This window comes from Somniosus microcephalus, chromosome 3 (genome assembly GCF_052327205.1).
Source record: "Somniosus microcephalus isolate GS21.2 chromosome 3, FLI_Smic_1.0, whole genome shotgun sequence".
Taxonomy (NCBI): Eukaryota; Metazoa; Chordata; class Chondrichthyes; order Squaliformes; family Somniosidae; genus Somniosus; species Somniosus microcephalus.
This window is the reverse complement of record NC_140989.1, coordinates 311,291,667-311,319,661: the sequence shown is the minus strand read 5'-3', so window position 1 is coordinate 311,319,661 and position 27,995 is coordinate 311,291,667. Positions and strand designations below refer to the sequence as shown.

The 27,995-nt window shown below is 40.9% G+C and overlaps 1 protein-coding gene across 2 annotated transcripts in view; it reads right to left on the bottom strand.

Moving 5' to 3' along the window:
• Positions 1-27,995, bottom strand: part of rnf11b (ring finger protein 11b) — a 186,318-nt gene that overhangs the window by 116,808 nt on the left and 41,515 nt on the right. The window contains exons 2-3 of one of the 2 annotated variants that reach the window (XM_085982906.1): positions 19,226-19,395; positions 13,827-13,880 (exon numbers count right to left, since the gene is read on the bottom strand). In XM_085982906.1, coding sequence (XP_085839032.1) covers positions 13,827-13,880; positions 19,226-19,395 — 224 coding nt within the window. Of the gene's footprint in view, positions 1-13,826; positions 13,881-13,987; positions 18,559-19,225; positions 19,396-27,995 lie in introns of those variants that run through there. The other variant, XM_085982905.1, reaches the window with a different exon arrangement.

The following is a 27,995-nucleotide window of genomic DNA, read 5'->3' as shown; positions in this document are numbered from 1 at the left end:
TTTTTTGAAGGCCCAATTATTTTTCTCCTCGGTTGCTCGAGACTCCAGGACAATTCTGGGGTGGGGTTGGCAACCCTTCCTATCTCCATTAAAATTTTACTTGGATTGCATCATCCATTTGGTCTAGTATTAGCCCTAAAAACACACAGGACTAAACAACATAAATTTGAACATCCCAAGTACTAATTAGCTTTTCACATTTAATTGAAGATTCTTGATAACTGAATTGTACATTACACTGTTCATAGCCTGAGGCAAAACAAGACAGCACATTTAGCTTTTTTGTAAAAGGAAATCTTGCTTTCAACATTTTGAAATTATGATTGAAATGTAACAATGCCTATGTGCTGCTGTAGTGGGAAAATGGGAACAAATGAATTGAAGGACTCCCATCGATCAGCTTGATCTTCAAACTGCCAGAATTTCCTCAGTTGTCCGACATAGTACACTTGCACCTCTTTATATTTATTTTTAATCTTTTGCTCTGATTTACATGCGAACACATGAAAAGTGTGAATTTAAGCAATACGCTAGTCTGAAATGTGAGTTCTTCATCTCAAGGGGAGCATTGCATTATTACTGGAATTTGTTTAGAATTTTTAAACATGAGTTTTGACACTTGATTCTATGTTCTGCTGGATTCAGAACTAAAGAAATTAAAACTTTTTCATATTGTTTAATGATTAAAAGTTTTAGAATGCTAGATGTATAGCTATGTTATTCCTGATTTTTATCTTCAAGTCATTCAGAAATAATATCTTACATGTAAAGTTATTACAAAAAAACAACTTGCATTTATATAGCACCTTTAATGTAGGAAAATGTCCTAAGGAGCTTCACAGGAGCGTAGTCAGTCAAACACTGAGATCGAGCCAAAGGAGGATATTTGGAAGGGTGACTAAAAGCTTGGTCAGAGGTTTTAAGGAGAATCTTAAAGAGGAGGAGAGTTGGAGAGATATAGGAAGGGAATTCCAGAGCTTGGGCCTAGACAACTGAAGGCACAGTTGCCAATGGTAGGGTAAAGAGTGGGGTATATGTGCAAGATGCCAGAGTTGGAGGAAAGCAGAATTCTCAGAGGGTTGTAGGAGGAGCAAGGCTGTGGAGTGATATGAACACAAGGATGATATTTTTAAATTTGAGATGTTCATGGACCAAGAGCTAACGTTGGTCAGTGAGTGGGACTTGGTATGGGGTAGAATATGGGCAGCAGAGTTTGAGAAGCTGAAGTTTAGAGAGGGTGGAAGATAGAAGGCTGGCTCGGAGAGCATTTGGAATAGTTGAGTCTGGAAGTAACAAAAGCGTGGATGAGGATTTCAGCAGCAGATGGGCTAAGGCAGGCTACAGACTATGTTATGGAGGATGTTACGATGACAGCTCCATCTCCCAGGGCAGGTCCCTTGCGAGTGAGCACTATGAAAAGCCTCTTCCCGGAGCTGCTTGTCTATAAGCCCCTCTGTATCTAGCTCATTCATCAATCAAAACAATAAAGTGTGGATGAATAAACCTCCACTTCCATGACCCCTATGTAACCAAAGTATTCCAGCTAAACTAGTCACAAGCACTTCTGTAGACATCCACACCTGAGCAACTTCATTCTTTATGGAATGGTAGGCCTTCATCAGAGTGCCATGTGCTATCGTGAACAATAGTACATGCACAACATCTCTCATGCCCCTAATGTGTGTCCTCATTCACTGAGTGGGTGAAGGCAAGAGGCCAACATGGATTTGTAAAGGTAGGTCATGTCAAACAAACCCAATTGAATTTTTTGAAGACAGAGGGGTGTTTTTGAGGGGAATGTCTATGATGTAGTTTATGAGGACTTCCAGAAGGCATTCGATAAGGTTCCAACATAAGAGACTGTTAGCTAAAATTAAAGCTCATGGAATTGAAGGCAAATTATTGACTTGGTTAGATTGGTTAAGTGGTAGAAGACACAGAGTAGGATAATGGGTATGCACTCAAATTAGAAGTGACTAGTGGTATCACACAAGGATTTGTGCTGGGGCCTCAACTATTCACTATATTTATTAGTTACTTAGATAACACAATAGAGAGCCATATATCCAAGTTTGCCACTAACACAAAGATTGATGGTATACTAACTAGTGTAAATGGGAGCATAAAATTAGAAAGACATTGATAAATTAAGTGAGTGGGTGAAACTGGCAGATGGATTTCAATGCAGGGAAATCAGAGGTCACTCATTTTGAACCAAAAAACGATGGATCAGAATATTATTTAAATAGTGGAAACCAGGCGCAGGTCCAAAGAGATTTAGGTTTCCATGTACACAGATCACTAAAATGTAGTAGACAAAAAAAACCCAAAAAGGCTAATGAGGGCTAGAATATAAATTTATATAGCGCCTTTCATGACCACCGGACGGCTCAAAGCGCTTTACAGCCAATGAAGTACTTTTACAGTGTAGTCACACTTGTAATGTAGGAAACACGGCAGCCAATTTGTGCACAGCAAGATCCCACAAACAGCAGCATCATAATGACCAGATAATCTGTTTTTATGTTGATTGAGGGATAAATATTGGTCAGGACACCGGGGATAACGCCCCTGCTCTTCAAAATAGTGCCATGGGATCTTTTACATCCACCCGAGAGCAGACAGGGCTTCGGTTTAACGTCTCATCTGAAAGACAGCACTTCCAACAGTGCAGCACTCCCTCAGCACTGCACTGGAGTGTCAGCCTAGATTTTTGTGCTCAATCCCTGGAGTGGGACTTTGAACCCACAGCCTTCTGACTCAGGAGAGTGTGCTACCCACTGAGCCACAGCTGACACAAGGGAAGGAAGTTTTGCTACAACTACATAAAACGCTGGTTAGACCACAAGGCTATATTGGCCTTGGAAGGAGTGTAGTGCAGATTCACCAGAACGTTACCAGGGCTCCAAGGGTCAGCTTGAGGTGAAATTACATAAACTAGACTTGTATTCCCTGGAATAGAGAATGTTAAGGGGTGATTTGATTGAGGTTTTTAGGATTTTGAAAGGAATTGGTACGGTAAAGAGAGAGAAACTATTTCCGCTGGTTGGGGAGTCTAGGACTAGGGAGCATAATCTAAAAATTAGAGCCAGACCTTTCAGGAGTGAAATTAGGAAACACTTATACACACAAAGGGTGGTAGAAGTTTGGAACTCTCTTCCGCAAACAGCAATTGATGCTAGATCAATTGTTAATTTTAAATCTGAGATTGATAGCTTCTTGTTAATCATAGGTGTTAAGGGATATGGGCCAAAGGCGGGTATATGGAGTTAGGTCGCAGATGAGCAGTGATCTCATTGAATGGCAGAACAGGCTTGAGGGGCTCAATGGCCTACTCCTGTTCCTATGTACTCACTCCTCTGGTACCTTCTCCTTTGCACACCTCACCTTGTTCCAACCTTCTTGACTCTCCTTTAAAATACTCATTCTATCACCCTCTCAAGCCTCAATGAGTTTCTCTCAGACATACGCTCTCTGCTTTCCTCCCCGAGCATCTGCATTGAGTGAAACCACTAAGAATGAGGAGTCAATCTCCATCTCAACTAACCTTGACCTCAGACTCTTACAGCACAGAAGAAAGCCATTCGGACCATCGTGCCTGTGCTGGCTATTTGAAAGAGCTGTCCAATTAGTCCCACTCCCCTGCTCTTTCCTCATAGCCCTGCGAATGTTTCCTTTTCAAGTATACATCCAGTTCCCTTTCGAAAGTTACTATTGAATCGGTTTACTCCACCCTTTCAGGCAATGCATTCCAGATCATCATAACTTGCTGTGTAAAAAAATTTCACGTCTCTCATCTGGTTCTTTTGCCAATTACCTTAAACCCATGTCCTCTGGTTACCGATCCTTCTGCCAATGGAAACAGTTTATCCTTATTTACTCCATCAAAACACTTCACAGCAATAAATGACACTTCCAAGATAATTTGATAACAGTATAGTACACTGTACTTCATTGCAAAGCGGGGCTCACTCAAAAAGGTACAAACACCCACTCACGAGTGAGCAACCATCTTACCTGATGTCACTGCCTCCTGCCCTCCCTTAACTTCTCCCTCCCTATAAACTATCCTACACATATTTGTGGTCACCCTCTGAACCTTGGTATCTCACGTGGCTTCTCTACTCCCATGGTCTTGATAATGGACAAGAACATGTGACCACTTGCTTGCATTTCTCAGCACCTACATTACATTAAGGGGAAACTCGATGAAGGAATTGAAGATTATGCTGATAGGGTTAGATGAAGTAGGGTGGGAGGAGGCTCGTGTTGAGCAGAAACGCCAGTACAGAACAGTTGGGACAAAAGGCCTGTTTCTGTGCTGGAAGTTCTATGTAAACCGACTACCTTTAAATCCCACTTCCTTCTGCACCAACCCATTGGGAAAAAAACTGTCCCTCCCAAGTCATTTACACCTACACTTTCAAACTGCCTAGCCTTTGACCCTCCATTCATCAGGATACTTCTGCAGCTGTTGAACTGCTCAACCTCCATCTTGGATGCCCTTGTCCCCAGTAAAACTCTTGCATCCCATCCTGGTCATTTTTCCCTGGTACAGCCACCATTTTTGCTCCCACATTCCAAGGGAAGCAGACTTGAGTGCATCTGCACCACAAATGGTTTAGCCATCTATCACCAGATCTGACTGGATCACATCAAGCACCTGCAGGTTCTCATTCCCAGTAAACTGCTGACCACATAACTTCCCTTCCTGACCCTTATGCTAGCTGACATTGTAAATAGTTCCCCCTCCTCAGGTGCAGTCTCCCTCCCTTGTGACATGGTTGGGAGGTATGCAAGAGTAGGGATAAAAAGAACGTTCTTTGATTGGCAGGATATGACAAGTGGTGTTCCCCAAGGATCTGTACTGGGACCTCAGCTTTTCATCATATATATTAATGATTTGGATGAAGGAATAGAAATTTGTTTATCCAAGTTAGCAGATGCCACTAAATTTGAAGGCACACTAAAGTTGTGTGGATGGGAGGAGGGAGTTACAAAGTCAAAGACAGACGAAGTGAGTGGGCAAAACTGGCAGATGGAGTTCAATGTGGAAAAGTGTGAGGTCATTCATTTTTAATGAGAAAAACAAATCAGAATTTTGTTAATAAAAAAGGGTGGGAGACTAGGAGCTGTGGATGAGCAATGGGGTTTAGGTGTATATGTACACAAATCACTAAAGCGAGTGCACATGTACAAAAAGCAATCAAAAAGGCTAATGTAATGTTGGCCTTGATCTCAAGGGGGTGGAAATCAAATGAAGTGATGCTTCAGTTGATAAAATGGCCTTGGAGGGGGTACAGCACAGATTTACCAGAATTATACCAGGGTTTAAAGGGTTAACTTATGAGGAAAGATTGCCTAAACTTTGCTTGCATTTCATAGAAAAACAGAAAAATAGGAGTAGGCCATTCGGCCCTTCGAGGCTGCTTCCTAGAGTTTAGAAAACAGAGGGGTGATCTAATCGAAGCATTTAAAAACCACGAAGGGATTCAATAAGGTAGATGTAAACAATGTCCTCTGGTGGGGAAAATCCAGAACAAGGAGGTATAATCTTAAGGTTAGGCCTCTTAGGAGTGAAATCAGGAAGCACTTTTTCCACAAGAGTAGTGGTGGAAATCTGGAACTCTCTTCCCCAAAAGGCTGTGGATGCTGGGTCAATTGGATCTTTGTTAGGTCAGGATATTACAGGATGTGCAGCGAAGGCAGGTAAATGGGAGTTGAAATACAGATCAGCCATGATCTAATAGAACGGCAGAACTGGCTCAAGGGGCCGACAGCTGTTCCTATGTTCCCTTTCAAAACTGCCATTATCAATCCCCTTCACAAAAACCTCCCTCAACCCCTCTATTCTTGCAAATTACCCTTCCATTACCAACTTCCCTTACCTCACACCTCTCCTCTCAAGTCCTCAAACATGTTGTCACCTCCCAAATCTATCCCCAGTTCTTCTACAACTTCATGTTTGGAGAGATTGAATCAGGTTTCCACCACGGTCACAGTATCGAAGCAGCCCTTATATAATCTGTGGCTGTTATACATGGTGCACAGTCCCTTTTTGTCCACTCTGTAGCCTTTGACATAGTCGATCACGTCATCCTCCTCCACGCCTCCCTTCCATTAAAACAAAAGCAAAATACTGCAGATGCTGGATATTTTGCAATAAAAACAGAAAATGCTGGAAACACTCAGCAGATCAGGCAGCATTCCGGTCAATGACCTTTCATCAGAACTTTTCCATTCGATATCAGCATCCTCCTCCACAGTTCAGCTCACCGAGATTGCTCTCGCTTGATATCCAATTGTAGCCAGAGCATCGCCAGCAATGGCTTCTCTTCCTGCCCCCACACCATTACTGCTGGAGTCACCCAAGGGTAGTCACCCACCTCTTCCTCATCTACATCCCCTTGGCAACATCATCCGCAGACATGGGGTCAGCTTCCACATGCACATTGACAACACCCAGCTCAACTTTTCCACAACCTCCCTAGACCCTCCATTTCCTCTATAATGTGGACTGCTTCTCCAACATCTAGTCCTGGATGAGCCACAAATTTCTCCAGTTAAACACCGGAAACCAAACCCAAGGTCTTCCGCCCCACTACAAACTACATTGCCTCGTCACCGACTCCATCTCCCTCCTTAGCCACAGTCTCAGGTGGAACCACTGTTCTCAACCTCAGGGTCCTATTGTACCCCGAACAGAGCTCTGAATCTTTATTTTCTCCATCACAAATAACACCTGCCTCCACCCATCAGCTGCCGAGTCTCATCCATGCCCATCACCACCTCCAGACTCGACTATTCCAATGCTCTCCAGGACAGCCTGGCATCCTCCTCCTTCCATAAACTGAAGCTCATCCAAAACTCTTCTGGCCATATTCTATCCCACGCCAAGCCCTGCTTACTCACCACCTGTCCTCGCCTATCTACGTTAACTCCCTGACCCCGATCGCCTCAAATTTAAAATTCTCATCCTCTAGTTTAAATCCTTTCTGGCCTTGTCCCTCCCTATCGGTGTAACCTCCTCCAACCCCCAAGAATCATAAAGAACCATGCATTTTTCAGACTCTGGCCTCTCGTGCACCCCCTTCCGTCACCTAGGCCCTGTTCTCTGGCATTCCCTCCCTAAACCTCTCCTCCAAGACCTTAAAACTCACCTCTAAGCTTTTAGTCACCCCTCCAAATATCTGATTTTTGGCTTTGTGTCCATCTTTAGCTGATTAAACTTTTTTTGAAATGCCTCGGCAGGTTTTTCTGTTAAAGGCACTATATAAATGCAACTTGTTTACACAGTTTCTCAGAGGGTTCTGGCAATCTCCTACTGGTAAATCCTATGCATATTTCAGGTGTAAATTGTTTGGAACTGCCTTGGTCACCATGTTACTCAGTATCCCACTGCTACCACTAATTGTTACAAATTCAAGTTTGCCACAGGTACCTACTCAATTTCAGGCTAAATGAACATGAAAAGTTAGCTTTGTGCTAACTTGCTGGTACCCACAGGAGGTGCACATAGCTCACTTTCAGATTAGTGCATGCACAGGCTGCTATTCTCAAAAGGAATCGGAGACAGTAGACGCGATAGCTCCACCAAGATACGTGAATGTTTGATAACCCATATTTTTGGAGGTTTCCTCAGAATTACCCAAAGTAGGTCAAAAGTAGTAGTGACAATGCATTGAAAAAGGCAACCCAGGTGGGTTATGTCAAGCTGCCACCAACCATGCCTTTGTACATGCACCAGACACTGATCGTGGGGAACTTTTTTAGGTCCAGGGCAGCTTATAGCCAGATACAGAGCAGTACCAGCTATTGCAAGGATGCTTGTAGCTACCATGCAATGATAATAATGGTCTGCTGTTACCTGAATCTTTGCAGGGATGCTGCAATGCTGACATATGGGGATAATGCTATGGAGTATCAAGAGAACTACTACCTTCCCTTTCAGCCTTGGCAAAGATAGTTAATAGGTTGAGATGCTTATGATCATCTTCAAAAGGTGTGCAAAACTTTTGCCCTTTTAATTATCCCCTTTCCTTTGTATTTCACTCGTACTTAATTTTTCACTCCCACCACTAATGTGCTTCCTATACTTACCAAAATCTGCACCCCAAAACTATGGTAATGTGTTAACCTAGGAACATTGAGTGCAGAACAGTACACTTTTATTTCCGAAGTCTAAAATACACAAATAGCTATTTAGGTCTAAACAATACGCAGAAGGGAAAATCTAGACAATCTTACTTCACTAACTGACCTACGATTTCCTGGTTGATCCTGGTTCCCTCCTTTTTGGACGAAGGGTGTCATATTTGCCACCCTTTGGCACAATTTTCTTTTCCATAGGATTTTGAAAAAGTATAGTCCTTTACCTGCTATTTCTTTAGTTGTTCTCAGGATACTTTGATGAAAATCTTCAGATCCCAGTCACTTGTCTTAAGTTTGTAATCTACCATACTTGTACACTCACTATCCACCTGAGGCACAAAGTACTTAATTTAATATTTCTCCCATTAGAAACATAGAAGATAGGAGCAGGAGTAGGCCATTCAGCCCCTCGAGCCTCCTCCGCCATTCGATGAGATCATGGCTGATCATCTAAACTCAGTACCCCGTACCTGCCTTGTCCCCATATCCCTTGATACCTTTAGCTCTAAGAAATATATCTAACTCCTTCTTGAATATATTTAAAGACTTGGCCTCAACCACCTTCTGTGGTAGAGAATTCCACAGGTTCACCACTCTCTGGGTGAAGAAATTCTTCCTCATCTCTGTCCTAAATGGCTTACCCCTTATCCTTAGACTATGACCCCTGGTTCTGGACTCTCCGACCATCGGGAACATTCTACCTGCATCTAGTTTGTCCAGACCTGTCAGAATTTTATAAGTTTCGATGAGATCCCCTCTCATTCTTCTAAACTCCAGCGAGTACAAGCCCAATCGACCCAATCTCTCCTCATACGTCATTCCTGCCATCCCAGGGATCAGCCTTGTGAATCTTCGCTGAACTCCTTCCATGGCAAGAACATCCTTCCTCAGATAAGGCGACCAAAACTGCATAGTACTCAAGGTGTGGTCTCACCAAGGCCCTGTACAACTGCAGCAGGACATCCTTGCTCCTGTACTCAAACCCTTTCGCTATGAAGGCCAACATACCATTTGCCTTCTTGACTGCCTGCTGCACCTGCATGCTTGCCTTCAGCGACTGGTGCACAAGGACACCCAGGTCTCGTTGCACTTCCCCTTCTCCCAATCTATTGCCATTCAAATAATAGTCTGCCTTTCTGTTTTTGACACCAAAGTGGATAACCTCGCATTTATCCACGTTATATTGCATCTGCCACGCTTCTGCCCAATCACCCAACCTGTCCAAATCATCCTGGAGTTTCTCGGTATCCTCCTCGCAGCACACACACCCACCCAGCTTTGTGTCGTCTGCAAACTTGGAGATATTACATCTAGTTCCCTTATCTGGATCATTAATGTATATTGTGAATAGCTGGGGTCCAAGGACCAATCCCTGCGGTACCCCACTAGTCACTGCCTGCCACTCGGAAAAAGACCCGTTAATTCCTACTCTCTGCTTTCTGTCCGCCAACCAGTTCTCTATCCAAGAGAATACCTTGCCCCCAATCCCATGTGCCTTAACTTTACACGCTAATCTCTTATGAGGGACCTTATCGAAAGCCTTTTGAAAGTCCAAATACACCACATCTACTGGTTCTCCCATATCTATTTTCCCAGTTACATCCTCAAAAAATTCCAGATTAGTCAAGCACGATTTACCTTTTGTAAATCCATGTTGACTTTGTCCGATCCTGTCACTGTTTTCCAAGTGCTCTGCTATTACATCTTTTATAATGGACTCTAGCATTTTCCCCACTACCGATGTCAGGCTTACCGGTCTGTAATTCCCCGCTTTCTCTCTACCACCCTTTTTGAACAGTGGGGTAACATTAGCTACCCTCCAATCCATGGGTACAGTTCCAGATTCCAGCGAATGTTGGAAGATGATCAGCAATGCATCTACTATTTCTAGGGCCACTTCCTTAAGTACCCTAGGATGTAGATTATCAGGCCCATGGGATTTATCGGCCTTCAATCCCGTCAATTTCCCTAACACATTTCCCTACAAATACTGATTTCTTTCAGTTCCTCCCTCTCATCAGACCCTATGTTCTCCAACATCTCTGGAAGGTTATTTGTGTCCTCCTTTGTGAAGACAGAACCAAAATATGCATTTAATTGGTCTGCCATTTCTTTGTTCCCCATTATAATTTCCCCTGCTTCTGACTGCAAGGGACCTACACTTGATTTCACTAATCTTTTTCTCTTCACATATCTATAAAAGCTATTAGTCAGTTTTTATGTTCCCTGCCAGCTTACTTTCATATTCTATTTTCCCCTTCTTAATTAATCCCTTTGTCCTTTGTTGAATCCTAAACTGCTCCCAATCCTCAGGGTTACCGCTTTTTCTGGCCAATTTATATGCCCTCTCCTTGGATCTTATGCTATCCCTAATTTCCCTTGTTAGCCACGGTTGAGTCACCCTTTGTTTTATTCTTATCCCAAACTGGGATGAACAACTTCTGTAGTTCATCCATGCTGTCTTTGAATGTTTGCCATTGCCTATCCACCGTCAACCCTTTGAGTGACATTCCCCAATCAATCCTACCCAATTCGCGCCTCATACCATCGTAGTTTCCTTTATTTAAATTCAGGACCCTAGTCTCCGAGTCAACTACTTCACTTTCCATCCTAATGAAGAATTCTATCATATGATCGCTCTGACCCAAGGGGTCCTCGTACAACAAGATTGCTAATTAATCCTCTCTCATTACATAATACCCAGTCTAAGATGGCCTGATCTCTGGTTGGTTCCTCGACATATTGTTCCAGAAAACCATCCCGTAAACATTCTAGGAATTCCTCCTCCACAGTATTTTTACGAATTTGGTTAGCCCAATCTATATGTAAATTAAAGTCACCCATGATGACTGCTGTGCCCTTACTGCATGCTTCTCTAATTTCCCTTTTAATGCCATCCCCAACCTCCGTATTACTGTTTGGAGGTCTATATACCACTCCCACAAACGTTTTCTGCCCCTTGATATTTCTCAGTTCTACCCATACAGATTCCGCATCATCAGAGTTAATATCCTTCCTTTCAATTGTGTTAATCCCCTCTTTAACCAGCAATGCTACCCCACCTCCTTTTCTTTTTTGCTTATCCTTCCTAAATATTGAATACCCCTGGATGTTGAGTTCCCAGCCTTGGCCACCCTGGAGCCATGTTTCTGTAATCCCAATCAAATCATATTCATTTACCTCTATTTGCGCAGCTAATTCATCCACCTTGCTCCGAATGCTCCTTGCATTAAGACACAGCCTTCAGGCTTGTTTTTTTTAACGCTCTCAGACCTATATGAATTACTATTTACTGTGACCATGTTTGATTTAAACCGTCGAGTTCTTTGCCTTCTAATTTTGTTTTTCTCCTTCCTGTCTTTTGCTTTTTTCCTCGTTTCCCTTTCCTCTGTCTCCCTGCTCAGGTTCCCAACCCCCTGCCACTTTAGCTTGTTTTTTTCATCTGTTAGTGTCCCTAACCCTATCTTGACTATCCTCTTCCTGCTACTACTATTGTACTTATAAAAAGCCAATTGTATTCTGTATTGCAAGGCTAGGATGATTTTCTCCCTTCCCCAGAGATGTTGTGCTCCTCTCTGTATGCTAACAAAACCGGCATGCTGCTTGAGGTTTCTGACTTGGACTTATGACCAGACCCTTTCCGCTTTCCTTCAATCTGAACTGTAACCATCCCCTCCCCCATAAAAAGGCTTATATAAAAATTGGTTAGGGAGATTAAGGTATTTCAAACTATTAAATTTTGCATGTTAACAATTTAATTTACTTCCACAACAGTGATAACTACAAAGTAGTAGGATTTTAGTCCTGTTCATCGATGAAGTTTTCACAAATGAATCGGACATGGTTAACAGAGATTAATGTAAGTAAAGATTTTAGATTATGAATTCAGTTATAAATAGAGGGTATCCACTAACTTACACAAAATGCTTGCAAGAGATCTCTGCTGGATTGCAAGCTCTCACCTACTAATCCAAATAGCAGCATTTGGTGAAAGCACAAGGGTAGCAGCCCTGAAAATACTCAAGACATTGTTGGAGATTATGAATATGAACCTTAGAGAAAGATTTCATACTGCTGGGCTGCCAAGCACAATAGCCATTCTGTTTTGTTGGCCTTGGTTAAGAACTGATGCAATCTTGACTTTTTTTTTTTTTTAAAAAGCCAGCATTCAATTCAAATTCAAAATCATAGAAACATAGAAGATAGGAGCAGGAGTAGGCCATTCAGCCCCTTGAGCCTGCTCCGCCATTCAACGAGATCATGGCTGATCATCCAAATTTAGTACCCTGTCCCTGCTTTCTCCCCATATCCCTTGATCCCTTTAGCCTTAAGAAATATATCCAGCTCCTTCTTGAATATATTTAATGAATTGGCCTCAACTGCCTTTTCTGGTAGAGAATTCCACAGGTTCACCACTCTCTGGGTGAAGAAATTCCTCCTCATCTCTGTCCTAAATGGCTTACCCCTTATCCTTAGACTGTGACCCCTGGTTCTGGACTCCCCCGCCATCGGGAACATCCATCCTGCATCTAGTCTGTCTAGTCCTGTTCAAACTCAGAATTCAAAATTTGAGGGATTTGTAAAGGGCTACCAGGTTAACCAGTTACTTTTCGTGAATTGGAAGGGAGAACCTACATAAAAGGAACAAAGTGCTCGTGAAAAACAGTGGTGCACGTTACTTGTGCAATTGTTTGGAAATACAGGAAACTCTATCTGGCGTGGTGCCGGTTTATCAAAAAGTCCGGATTACAGAGAGTTATAGTTTAAAAGGTACGAGAGCTCCGTACACAGAACAAATCCAGGCTTCCCTGTTGCTTAACAACAGGTGCAAGAAGCCCGGCCACAAACCAAGCATCCCTGTTCCTTAGCAACAAGTGCAGGAACCCCCGATTACACAGCCAAGAATCAAGAAACGGCCACTAATATGAAGAAAAACCTAACTGAACCTACTCCTGAATTTTACCGGTTAACCGAGATTTCCGGTTGTTTGGGTGCCAGTAAATCGAGAGTTTCTTGTAGTTTGCAATCTGAGGCTAACCTCAAGATTACTTCTAAATAATGAAGACCTTCATGCCAATAAATTCAGGAGTCTACTACAGTACTGCCCGATCTTAATGCCAGCAGGTAGTTCTGATATTAACAGCATATTGTAAAGTGCATTCTGGTAAATGAAGATCTCCTTTGTTGACGATATACACTCCCATGGCTTTGTATATGCAGACACAGCAATCAACTGGTGACCAATGTATGAAGATCACTAGGCCTCTGCTGAAGGCCTAGAGATGATCAATGGGCCTTGCATGTGGTACCCCCACCAACCTTCAAGAATACATGCTACCAATGGCAGAGATTATATTGGAGGCTGTAACTTGAATGATGACCAAACAATGGCTCTTAGGCCTGCGCTCTCGATGCCTGGGTAGAAACCTCATCCAGAGGTTGTATGTGCAACAGCCTAACATCCACATCCTCAAAAATGCCCACTAATAAAATCAAAATCCAGCAACTCTTCGCAGACAGCAGACAACCTTGCACCTTTGTAGAATGTACATAACCGTTGGGTCTGTTCTAGTCTTGAGGTCAACTATTTAATGATTATTCAAAAATGGGTGCCTATAAATATAAACACTTGCTTTAGCTCCAAGTGAAATGAGAGTTTAACCAGAGCCACCAACCTGCTATCCTCGAGGTCTCCGGACAAGGTGCTCCGACAGTTAGATCTGCAATTGCTGCAGTCATAAAAAAGTTTAATTAATAATGGTGATAAAATTCTGTTCAAGTTGACAGTGCAATTGAGGGGCACACTATTATAAAAAAAAACACCATTCAAAATTACTTTTTAGTATTGCAGTTTTTAATACCTGCTGTCTTAAGCAAGCCCATAAATAATTATACACGAATCTCTGCTTATTGAATGTGCAATGCTTTTAATAAATATAAATATGATTTGAATCACTAATTCACGATTAGACACTAAAAGTTAAGCTAACTGAAGTAAAAGTATGTTTTTCCCCCTTCTCTATAATGCAGTGGTGGCAGCCAGTGCTGCAAGTGGAATGTATTGTGCAGTATTTTACCAATACTCTTTTGTTACCAGAACGGTAGTACTGCAAGGTTCTTTACTTTCAAAACAAAACTAAGTACACAACTGAAGATGTTTAAACCACACAAAACACTTCTGTAACTTAAATCAACATTTCAAAATGTCCAGAAGAACCTAAACAATGAAAAAGCCTAATATTTATTAAGACAAGTTGATTACCAATAAATAAAACCAGAACAAATTTAACATTGGTTATACAACTTGTAAAGAACATTACAACCTTCTATTTTTCAGCAAGTTGGAGTAGATAATGCAATAAAATGGCCTACAATGTGCATAGAAATATTTTATACCATATAGCCAGGAAATTTACTGTTTGTTTTATGCTTTTAAATATTTTGAAAATTCAAGCAAAATGATTCCACCAAATCTAATGTTCAAGAATTGATCGTGATGCATTTGAAAGGATTTTCTATTAACTTGGTTAGGAAAGTATTTTCATCAACAGGTTTAAGGAAAGTCTTGAGTAAGCGCATTAAAATTACTGGCTACACAGTTATCACAGTAGTAGGCAGGTATAATCTGCTTGACAAACAAATATTTTTAAACTAAAAAGTGAACACAATTGAAGGTTACATTCTCCCCCCCAACCATGTAATCAAAAACAAAGTGGTTTATTTTTTCATTTTAGGATACATTTAAAAGCCTTAACTCTCTGAGCTCAATGAACAACTTTAGATAAGGTAACAACAGGCCAAATATATAGACAAAAAGAAAGCGGTATTTAACCATTTATTTTCAGTAAGTTTTGGTTTTCAGCAAATAAAAAAAATCTCGATTAGTGGCGTGTATTTAGCTGTACACAAAATATATACTTTTATGTGCTTTTATGGGGCCATTTCAGAATCATATGGCAGTATGTGGAGGTAAATAAACTAGTTTGAAATGCTTATGGTCATTTGGCTGGGGGTGGAGGCAGGGGAAGAAAGGCAGTAGAACACAATCTCATGGTAGCTCATAGCTCGACACTTGAACCTGATCCCTTCTTAGAGCTATCGATTCTCAGGTTGAGCTGCAAAAAACGCATCTTTAGTTCAGTGTGGAAGATTTTACTGAGGTGGCAGGAATGTTAAAAATAAAAATGCTTTTTGGGGTGGGAAAACAACTCTATGATCCTGTTGCTTATGAATGAATCATCTGTTTGGTGTTTTGACATCGAAGGTTGTTGTGAAGTTCACACCCAATTAATTGTCTTCTAGTAGAATGACGTGGAAGTACATCAGTGTAAAGGAAGGAGAAAGTTGCTTTATTTAAAAACCATGCTGCCGCCGAGCCATTCAAGGGGGCAGGCCAATTCTTACAAGCTTAAGAGCGTTGAGTCTTTTAAAATAGTATCAAAACAAAATCCGTGTTAGAGCTGTTAACACAAAGTGCCTAGAAATATACCACCACTAAAAGGCTATTCAACTCACCATTGCCGCATCAATTTATGTGTAAATGCCACTTATAAATAAAATGGAACACTCAAAAGTTCTGTCAGTTTCACACACAACACTTGATTACTCCCACATATTTGTGCACCTCACAACGGCACACTAATAAAGTTTGAAATTTAAACATAATTATAGGTGAAAGAAAAGTGTACGGTTACCAAAACCTCTGTGGAATGGTCATAAAAGAAACGGCTGTAAATACTATGGTTTCTCCATTGAAAATATTGCACAAATACAGGTCTTCCTTTTCACTGATTTAAGACCAACAGCTCTCAACCATACAGCGGCAGCTATTGCAACATTTGTCCCTCATGTTACATGGGGAAATGCTCGAATTTAAATCTTACCTTTTATTTTGCAAACTATGCCAGACCATTAAAGCTAGAGCCTTTAAGCCGTTCTAAGCAAACAAATTTCCCCTCGCACTAATTTATCTGAACACAGTTTCCATTAGTTTGGAAGACCTGCAAGTCAGATGGTAGTACTCAAAAAATCCAGAATCTTGAATGCAAAATGTGAATGAAAAGATTTTGAAAAATGTATCTCTGCCTTTACTAGAATATCTGCACACCATTGAAACGGTTTGATTCTCAAATGCAGTCTCTTTAATCATTCTTTATAATAATCAGGTGTATCCCAAATCAATTTTTTTTGAGCACCACGCTAGTCTGACTCATAAGACACCTTTCAAAAGACCTAAGGCCATGAATTCCATTTGTAATGGAAAAGAACTGTGCAAAAAAGCTTTAAATTCCTACTTCTTTGTGCCAGTTAGATTTTTTTTTTTTTTTTTAAAAAAGGAAAACTCCAGGTCCAATTATAAAGTTTTTCTTCATTTCACAACTTGATTTTTTCCATACAGCATCTTTAAAAAAGGTACGATTTTCATGGAAAAGTATCTGCAAACTTTATAAAAAGATACAATGACAAATTGCATTAAAATGCTGCATCACGTCACTTGCACAGATCATTGTGATGAAGAGGAGTCACAGGTGTCATCTGTCCTCAATGTGCTTGGCAAGTACTTTTTCCATGGAGAATGCCCCTTCAACCAGTCCACTGCATTTTTGTTTTTCAATAGTAGATTCAATTGGGAGTTTCTGATTAATTTAATGTTCATTCACTTGCAACTAGTGCCAGCCAGATTAGATAAATTTTAATTCTGCCAGTTAAGTTGGTACAGGTTGACTACAAGCTGACCAACATAAGTAAACACTGTTTTGCATATACTGCCATTCTGTCAACATGTAGAAAGAATTTTTTTTTAATAAAAGTATTATGTAATTGGAATTTTGATCTCAATGTTTTATAGACAACTGCCAAATTTATACAGGACCAATGACCCTTTTCAGATTGTAAAATTAAAATTTAAAATTGAGTTCAATCATTATATCAAAACTTGAAACAGTTCCATTTGTTCACTACTCATATGCCATGTGCACGCTTCAGGTTTTAGCACAGAAAGTCATTTTTCTTTCAGGACAGTGGTCCACAGGCTCAGCATTGGCATTTAAAGTCCCTTATTCAACATTGACATTGCTTGGAAGACTGTGGGAGATATTACTTACTGTATTACAAAGTCTGCCTTCAGCATGCACTTAGTACTAAAACATATTTGAACTGAAGCCAAATGATCCTTCAAAAAAGTAGTAAACAAACATTTTAATCTTCTGCACAAATTGTGTGTTATACTGGCACCTAGAGTTTTCCTATAAACAAAGCCTTGACCAAAATGTTAGTATCCCATCAAATCATTGTTGGAACAAACCAAGACACAAAATACTAAACACAACATACTGCATTACAGAAACAGTATCCTTTAAGTAATTTAGGTCTATATTTCTTCTCTCACAGCAAATTATAAACTTTGGGGTAGCTTAACACTTAAAATGAACAAAGAATACAGCAGCAATATTACATTTTATCATCAAGGAAACTAAAGACCCAACATGCCAATCTTTGCAGAGGCTCTTCTGGCTAAAGAGGCACTAGAAATGCTGGCTAATGAGGCACTAGAAATGCTAACTATTCACATAAAAATCTACAGGCAGGCACTCGCTCCCATGCACGCACATGCGACTGTATGTACATATGCATACATAAATTAAGCTACAGCAGATGTAAAGTTTAAGAGCTCCTCAAAATTCTTTCAAAAAATGCGTTTCCCCAGATAGCTTTTATACCAAAAGAAAGTAAGCACCCATTGTTCCTGAGAGTTCTGCTGCATGGGACACTTTCGTAAGAACTAATTTGTGTGAAAACAACATTCCATGCATCGGATATAAAACAACTCTATGAACAGCCTTAATAAGGTGACAGAGAGGATACCGTTTCTTTAACATGCGAGCATGTTTTACAAAATCTTTTGAAACACCGGTCATATTATAATCATGGTTTCTGTGCTCATGTGACAAAACTAATGGCCACTATTTACTGCTTCAAATATATTAGCCCATCTTTGTATAAGGTACATAACATGTGGTCAGGGCTTTGTAGGTTACTTCAATTTTTTTTTTATAACAGCATTTAAGTATTACGTATATAAGTTTTTAACAACTGCAGTCATGAGTTATCGTCAGTGTTGTACTTAGTACATGATCGCATACAATCAGGGTTCTCCAAATCTCTGACTCTTTGGCTCAGTGGTAGAGATCAGGATTTATATTTTCCATGGTATCTAGATAGAAGGCAAAGCCTTCTCAGTTGGTCTCATATGAAGAAAGCAATGCAGCATCCACTGGTTCCATACACGAAGGGCATGTAAAGGATCGCATCAGCCAGTCATCTATACAGTCCAGGTGATAAATATGCATGCATGGAAGAAACCTAATTGGATCACCATAAACAAAGTCCATCATACATATAACACACCTGAAAGGCAAAAAAAATTGCTTAGAAGTACACACAAACTAGTTTATTGCACACAAAAAAGTTACTGTACAAATTTGTCCAATAGTCCTTCACATGGTGCTTTGTGAGCATTCTGGATACAAATTAGAAAAGCAGCAAATTCGCAATATGAAGATTACGTTTAACATTTCATAGCTGCAAATGGGCCTGAGCTCCTGAATGGAAAGCATGCTGGTAGAGCTACAGGAAAAATACGCAAAATAAACAATCAACATTTAGAACAGATCAGAAATACAGAAGTTAAAATGCTGGCTATAGGAGAGAATATAAAAAGGAAGAGACAACAGGGAAAAGCTAACTCAGATTTGACACTGCAAGGATTAAACAGCAGCTTTCAACAGGTTAATCTGAAGCATAGTACTGGTATGTTAAGCAAAGCCAGTGCATTACCAGTGTTTTTTTTTGAAGGGGGACAGAGAAAAGAAAGGAAGGTGTGGAGGATTTGTCCAGTTTGGCAATGGCCCAATTTTTGGCAGAGAAAACTACTTTTAAAAATGGCTCTATACCAAAAATGGGGTACACAAGGTTAATTGCAGCACCCATCTAATAGATTGAGCAAAATCTGCTTGTCCCAGCAAGCTTGGTCTGAGATTAAGTGACCCAATTATGAAAATAATTCAAAACTCACTCTCTAATTTTCTTTTCTGATCCATCTCTTCCTGGGTCGTAGACTCCTTTGGGCAGATGCTGAATGAGGCCTATTCTTTGTGCTATTCTGATTTGTTCCTCTTCAGTAAGTTGAGTGGCTAGCCGGGTCTGACTTGGAGTAGGATGATAAACAGGAACCTGAACCTGTTCCTAAGAAGGGGAATTGGGTGCAAAAAGAGATAAGACACATTGGAACAATGTAATAATGCTTCAATTAAGGTACAATAACAAACACTAAGGTTTTAATACAAAGTATAAAAGTTACTATATTATAATAGTATCCAGAGTACCATAGTAGTATACTTCGAAGTTTACAATATACCAGTACAGGAGGATGCGTGTGTGAAGTGGGAAAGATGGCCAACAGCACCACCATACCCAAATTATCTAAACATGGAACTACTGCCAGCTACCCGAGCTGCTAGCTCAGCGTAAATTAATATGACTCAAACTATGGATATACAGGAAGCCTTGGGACTGTCATCAAGTACTTTGGAAATTAGCATTGTAAATGTAAGGCTAAAAACCAGAAGCTCTCTTACATAAACTAAAAATCATACAAAAATCTATCAAAGCAGAACAAATATCCATCTACCCTGAAACAATTAAGAATTGCTCAATATTAGAGGTTATATTTATACTACCACTTATCTAACTTTGACAAAATTAATTTTGAATCACATGTTGATAAAGTGCATCACTTGTGCATGATAGTAACAAAAGACAGATTTTTTTCTTCACCAAAAGGTTAGTTAAACAGTTTCATGCAGAGGACACCCCTTTAAAAAATGTTAGCTAGCCATTTTTTCAGTATATTGATTTTTCACTACAATTGGTTAGTCTTCTGCAAGAATATTCCAGCTTATTACTTTGATTCAAAAATTATATACAGGTTTGATTTATTTGGGGTATTGCCCAGCAAACAGTAAGTAGCAACTGAAGTTCACCGTTTGGAGAAAAATAGCTTCTCCTTAAAAAAAAAATGCTGAGCAGAAACCTCTACTTGCAGGATGACGTGACAGATAAAAATAACTCGGCCTGTTTTGCTATGCAGATGAGAATTCTGGATCTGACTGTTCTGACTTGCATATTAAATTGTAAGAGACTGAGTTGACAAATGAATGGCTATTCGGTTTGAACAATGAAAGAGCAGTGACTAAGTAACTGAAGTTTCTAACCTTCATAATTACTGTAATGCATCACAAGTTAACTTGACGGGCAACAATAGTGTAGTGTTGTTACTGTAAAGTGCTGTATTACTTAATGGATTTTTAAGGTTGTAAATTCCCAGTATCAACCATGCTAATGGATTGGGCCAAGAGGGATGTCAAACAGAAGCTAAGCATTTTGCTACAAAAAGGGAGAAACCACCTGCCCTCACTCCCCCGCAGGACATTTAAAAGCAAAATAATAGATGAGGTTGTAACGTGCCATGGTAGTACCAGATTCAACAAGGAACTTTAGTCAATTTGTTGCTAACTGCATTTGCTTTTTGATTAAAAAAATTATTGTTACTGATCCTTTCCATGTTGATGATTGAACCCAAAAATTTGACTAATACATTCATACTATATAAAACTGACAAGTGAACAACCAATTATAATGTCCATTATAATTTGAAATACAGGAATATGATCCAGAGAGCAATAGGAGCCCACTGAATTAAAAGAAATGCCAAATGATGGAAATATGAAATAAAAACAGAAATCACAACAGGTCAGTCAGTACCGGAGAGAAAAAGAAAGGTTTGTGGTGGAACCACCAGGGGATTACGGACAATTGTATATAATTCCTTTTACAGCAATGTAGTACAGCTGGGGGCTGCACCTTTAATGTATCCGTTAACTGTACTAGGGCTTCTTTCCTGTACTCCGCGTGATGACGTCATGCCGTCCGTCACGTGATCTCTCAACAGCGGGAAGAACGTGATGACATCATGACGTCAGAGCTCGGAACCTTCTAGCAGTAGAGCTCGGAACCTGCTAGCAGTTGAGCTCGGAACCTGCTAGCAGTTTCCAGAGAGGCTTTCAAGCAGACCAGACCTATTTGCATTGTATCCTACAGTTTCCTGTACAGCTTCGTTTGTTCATTAAATTTTATTGTTTTTGATTTTCTGAGTCGATCTCAATTCTTCGGCTAGGAACCCCAGTTCCTACAGGTTAATGTTTTTAAATGGGATCCTTTAGAACAGTGACTTCAATAAAGGGCCCCAATCAAAAAATTAACCTGTCTTTTATCCTGACTGAATTACTGTCTATTTGTAGCATTGTTTTGCTTTTAGTCTATTGAATTACTTCAACAGCAAACTGCAGATGAATTTGACTTGAAGGCAATGAAAACTGGCTCCCTTGAGCACAATTCAGGACTACGGCTCTCAAACCATGACATCACCCAAAAAACTGAAAATTCAATGGATGCAATCTTCAAATTAATCATCCGATTCTGTTCCATCAGCCTGGAGTTTCCGCTAGGTTGTACAGTTTTTTTCAGCGCAATTCGTGCCAAAAATTGGCCAAAGTGCAAAAGATAGAGGAATTTCAAGCACAAATTTTGTCCAGCGTGAAATCAAGTTTCCAGGATCTTTTGCGCTCATTTAAAAAACATTGTATTAGAAGCTGTCCATGCCCCCAGATCAAAATAATCACCATTGCGAGTTTCCGCTAATTGCACCCGTTGGCAGGCAATCAAGGAGGCTATTTTGTTTTTAGGCGCAAGGACACCAATAGGCACATTCTAAAAACATTTGAACATCATTTTTGTTTTAATTGACTAAGAAAATTACTGTACACCAATATAACTAGCAAATGGTTCTGTATAGTTTTTTTTTAATTATTTGCCGTTATTTAAAATCAGGTTACTCACAGGTGGTGGACTAGACATGGAATAAAAATGCCCATTTTTGTGATAAATCCATTTTCAGTTGTATTAATCAAACTGCACCAAGTTACCACTCAAGGATTTTTTTTTTTTTTTTTTAAATAAAGTAAAACATGTAAATGAATTGGAGAGGAAACTTGAGGGGGGGAAAATACTTCTCAAGACAAGCGCAATTTTGGGCGCAATTTGCTTTGAAGTGATTTAAGTTTACACCTAATTTTTCAAGGTAATTTACTTTCTCGTCTAGCTTCGATCCCTCCAGGTTACAGGCTATACCCAACAGAGTTGGGTGCTCATAAATACTCTATCAGCACAGTTGCTCATAGCAGCCATATTCTCTATTGCATTCTGTGAAGAAATATGTGGCCTCCATTTTGTATCTCTTTTCCCAAAATACAGTAACTATGGATCAGTGATTGAATGTACTCTCCCAAGTCAGAGGTTGTGGGCTTGTGCCCCATTCTAGGACTAGGCTACACTCCCATCGTGTTACTAAAACAGTACCTCAATGTTGGCGATCCTACGGATCCAATATTAAACTAGGTCCCATCTGGCTGGTCAGGTGGATGTTAAACAACCTATTTGAAGAGCAGAGAGTTCAGAATGGCCTGACCAACATTTCCTTCCTCAACCACCACCACAAAAAACAGATTAACTGGTCATTCATCTCATTTGCCATGCAAAAATAGCTGCCACATTTGTCTAATTATTAACTGTACTTCAAAGCAATTCATTGTACATGCAATGCATTGGTATTCCGAGGTGGGAAGGCACTATATAAAATGTAAGTTGCCTTCTTTTTCTCTCTCACTCTTCCCGCCACCCACCCTCCATTACATGTGCAATTACTGCCTCATAATCAGAGTGTGGGTGCCCAAATACTATAGCCCATAACATTTCCATTGGACTGATTTTTTTTTTTAAATACACCTCAATTGCTTAGACAGGGCCACTTTGAGAAAATAGTGAACTACTGCAATCATTAGGCATTAACAATTATTTTGGTATTATGCAATTTGTTGATCTTTCAAACACATGCATATAGTGCCTTTAACATAGAAAAGCATCCTTTGGCGCTTCACAGAAACATAATGGGGAAAAAATGTCATCTAGCCAAAGGAATTAGGAGTAGGAGAGCCACCAAAAGCTCTGTCAAAAGGTTGGTTATAAAGAGGGCCTTAAAGGAAGAGAGGGAGGCGGTGAGGCAGAGGGATTTAGGGAGGGAGTTCCCGATCTGGGAGCCTCAGCAGTGAAAGCACAGCCTCCAATGGTTGGGCAAAGGGACAGGGGAAGAGATGCACAAGAGACTAGAGTCAGAAGAATGGAGAGTTTGTAGGCCGGGGGGGGGGGGGGGAGAGAAAGAGAGGGGCTTGTAGTGCTGGAAGAAGTTAAAGAGTGGGGAGGGGCAAGGCTCTGGGGTGATTTAAACACAAGGATGAGAATTTTAAATTAGAGGCGTTGGGGGACCAGGAGCTAATATAGGTCAGCAAACACAAGGTTGATGGGTGAATGGGCCTTGGCGCGGGATAGGATATGGGCAACAGAGTTTTGGATGAGTTGAAGTTTAGGAGGGTAGAGGATGGGAGGTCGGTCAGAACAGCATTGGAAAAGTTGAGTCTGAAGGTGACAAAGGTTTCAGCAGTAGCTGGGGTACGACAGGGGTGGTGTTAGGTGATGTTACGGAGCTGGAAGTAGACAGTCGTTGTGATGGAGAGGAACACATAATTGGACACAGAGGGAATGCAGGTTACATAGGCATGGCAGCAATGAGGAGACATGCCCGGTCATAAACACAGGACAGGGTGGAGACAATGAGAAAATCCAAATTTAAATATTGAGATCCTGTTGTGGGATTAGAGGACAGGGTGCAGTCAGCCTGAAGCATTAACGAGCTAATGCCCAGGTTTGGAGACAGTTGTGGAGAGGGAGTGAATCCAGGAGCTCTTCAAGGGGCAGAGCATCAGTGGGCACACTGCAGGAAGTTATCCAGTAAAATAATAGGAGAGCCAAGGAAGCATGGAGAGTCAACCATGGGTTAGGAGAGGTTGATCCAGTGATCCAGCAGAGGCAAGTAGTGACCTCAGTACAAGGTAACGTACACCAGATATAGTATACCAGCAGATGAGCAAAGAGCAGCGGGAATGAAACGCAAGAAACAAGAGCATGAAATCAGGGAACCAATAAAAGGTAAATCCATCAGGGAAGATGTTCTTGTCCGAGGAACAGCTGTAGGGAAGTGTGGAGCACAGCAAGATTGAGCAGCAGTCGAAGCCAGTACGATCCAGCAAAGCAGTTGTAAAGGATGAGTGGAGTCAGCGGCCACGGGAAGCAAGCGGAAAGCGGTAAAGCAAAGGTTATTCGGCAGTAATGGAGCAGAATGCAGAGCGAGAACAGATCCGATTTATCCCAGCTTAGAGCGAAAAATTCCCAGAGGAGGAGTGGAAAACTGAGAACTCAGGACCAGACCAGGTACTAGAACTGATGCAGTCCAGCAGACAGTGGCAGCAAAGGTAGAGATCACAGTAAAGCACAGAAGCTAGTGGAGAAATGGACTTCAACCCAGGAGAAAGTGGATTTCTGGCCAAGACCCAACACAGCAAGAGTAAAGCTCAGAGGGTGCGGATGGACACCCGAGGGTGGAACAGATTAAAACATGAAGCGACTGAGTAGCAGGACAAAGTCACAGCAGCCGAATTTTACAGTGTAATCCAGCACAGCAGCATAGTCTTGATGACAGAGAAATCCAGGAGACCAGGAAATCAAATTTGAGTAGAGTTCCAACCATTGAAAGGAGCATAGTAAAAGCACAGAACAAGCAAGGTTGAGGCATGGGCAATGTGCTCTCCACATGTAACTTTAAACTTGCAGTTTAGGCTAAACTGCACTCACTATTAGGGCAGGGGGTCTTAAGTCATAGAGGAGAAGAGACTTTCGTGAAAAGGGTAAAGGATGGCCATGGAAAGACAGTTGCAAAGGAGAGGAATGAAAGATCTGCACAAGGCACAGGAGCCCTTTTTTCAATAAAATTTTGTATTTTGTGTCTTAATTCTGGTACAAATATTAAAATAGCAAGGCTATTATTAGGAACCAAGAACCATAAACAAATTTATGACTTCTGTAAATATAATCCTAACCAGTGACAAATCCGATAAGGACCAAAGTTCTACAGACAAAATACATTATAATCTCCAACTCTCCCAGACAAGATTAGTTTAAAAGATCTCTATAAAATGCATGTAATTGCAGGCATGACACAACGTCTGTATAGTTTCCAACTTAACACAATGACATCATTTGATCTTGATACAGACAACCTATATTAATTTCCCCAACCCCCACACAAAAATGCTCAACAAAAAAAAGTGTCAATTATACTATAATTCACTGCTTTAAATTAGGCTTTATTACAAGACACATTTACTTGTAATTTTGTGCCTGTTATACAACCACTATCATCGACACAATTAGGAGAAGGCCTTATTCATAGCTGAAATTTTCATGTCTCTGCAAAATATATCTTTAAACCAACTAATGAAATTTGTATTTGGCCAACCTTGTTTAAAAGACAGATGTAGTCTCTCTAATCTTTAGCTGTCATTTAGTGACTACATTTTCTAAGTAGTGAGGAGAAAAAAAATCTGTACAAGTATTTCTGTACCAATAAAAGGTGAAAAACACATTTATTAAAAGATTTATTGATCCGGGGAAAGTGCCTTGATTTTTGGATTTCCTCTATTTGGAATTGCAGACTCTCTCATGTGTATTTTTTGATCTGTCAGCAGCATGCTTAGACTTTGGCTATGAACACAAAAGTAGAGAGATTTAAAATCAATCAGCCTCAGATGACAGAGATCAGAAGACATTTCCTCTCCAACTCGTTCATCCCCAGGAGTACCCATAAAAGCAGTTGAAGCTGAAATGACTAAAGCTCAAAAAGGAGATGGATCAATATCCAGTTGTGAACAGGATAGGCAAATTCATATGATCAAATATACAGTGGTTCCTATTCTGTTGAGAGGCAGAAGGGTGCGAAATAGATTACTTACCTCGTAGGACATTCATTCCAAATGATATGCATTCTTCAAACACAAGGGCCAGAATTTTAATCTGGGGACAGGTTGGGAGCCCAGGGGGAGGGTGGGTTTGGTAGCACTAGAAGGCAGTCATGAAAACTGGGAGAATTGGTTTTCTGCAGGCCCTGCCGAATTTAATGGTGGTCGTGACTCGGGGCCCAGAGGAGCATTGGTGATGGGGGGGTTGTCGGGACTTGGGATCCAGAGAGAGCATTGGGGCTGGGGGGGGGGGGGGGGGGCAGGGGTGAAGGAGGTGATCGGAGGCCTTGTTGGGTTTGGGGGGGGGGGGGGGGGGGGGGGAAACCGGAGGCCGTGTTGGAGGGTGAGAGAGAGAAAAATCGGAGCCCTTGTGGGAGACTGGGTAAATCAGAGCCCATGTGTTTGGGGGGGGGGGGGGGGGGGCAGGGAGAGAAATCAGAGCCATCGTGGGTGGGTGGTGGGGGGGGGGGGGGGGAGAGAGGGAGAGCCATGGCCCGAGGCAGGGGTATCCAATCAGGGTGGATCCAGCAGGCTAGTGTGAAGACACTTACCTCCTGGATCCAGCAGCCCTCGCCTTACTTTAGCTGGCGGCTTCCCTGAGGCCCGAGAAACCTGATCAGCCAGGGTTAAATTTGAAATGGTGGTTAAATCGGAGGCATGCAGCCTCATTATAATATTTAAATGAAAGATCTGCCTCCTGGGAGCATATTGGCTGCCTGCCTCCCATTAAAACTGGAAGTGGGTAGGTTGGATCGGAATTCAATTTTTTTTAAAAAACACTTCAACCTCCCACCCGACCCCAACCCACCCGTTTATTTGGGTTAAAATTCCCCCCTAGGAGCCTAGCCTAGCTCGATAGGTTGAGGAAAATTATGTGCTGACTGCAGACATGAAAATTATATTCCATATAGGGCCCCCTGCCTACAGTCCTCCACTCCTGTCTTAAAGGCTCAGCACCTGTCCAGTTGCTGTTCAGCCTGAAGGGCATGTGGAAATGGATGGGATGGGTGAAATATTAATGTGGGAAGGATATCCATCATTCAAAAAATAAATCATAATTTCACATCCTCCACACTACAAATATAGGAGTCTATGTAGGATCCCTAACATCAGCTGTCAGGACCAATATGCCAAACACTATTGTGCACTGCAGTTATGTCTAGACAGCTGTGTTTAGTAAATGTGAGAAGATTGCTCCATATAGCTGCTTTGCATATGTCAAATAGAATCAGTAACCAGCCATGGAATGAATAGGTCAGTTACACATTTTTTCTTTGCAGGCATTAATATTTGCATATCCTGGAATCCCAGTCAGAACTCAAGAGATAACTGGTTTCATTTGGTACTAAATAGGCTCCTTTCTCAAATTAAAAAATATGTAACACTTGCGGGCCTGTCCCTTTTAATTATGGAGCAGGCATGTAATTTAAAACAAATTGGTTTGCCTATCTGTATCAAAGAGTGAATCAAACAAACAATGGGCAGAAGCCTGGCTTTTCAAGCATATGGAAAGGATTTAGCTAGGTTTCAGTGCCGACATCATGATCAAAAACCAGATGCTCACCATCAAGGCTTGTATAAAAATTATGGCTACCCAGGCAAGGAATCAAAAGGCATCCAAAGAACCATACACTCGCACGAATCAGTGTCTTGGGGAAAGGTGGGAGAAAACAATTTGAGGAAGTTAGAAAAAGTAGATATTACCAATCTCTTTAGCACTGTTTATTTAGACATTTGGAAAGCTTTTGAAAAAAGTTCCACTTGAAAGACTAAACTAAAATCCAGTTGAATTTAGAATTAAACCTATGACTATACGAGAAA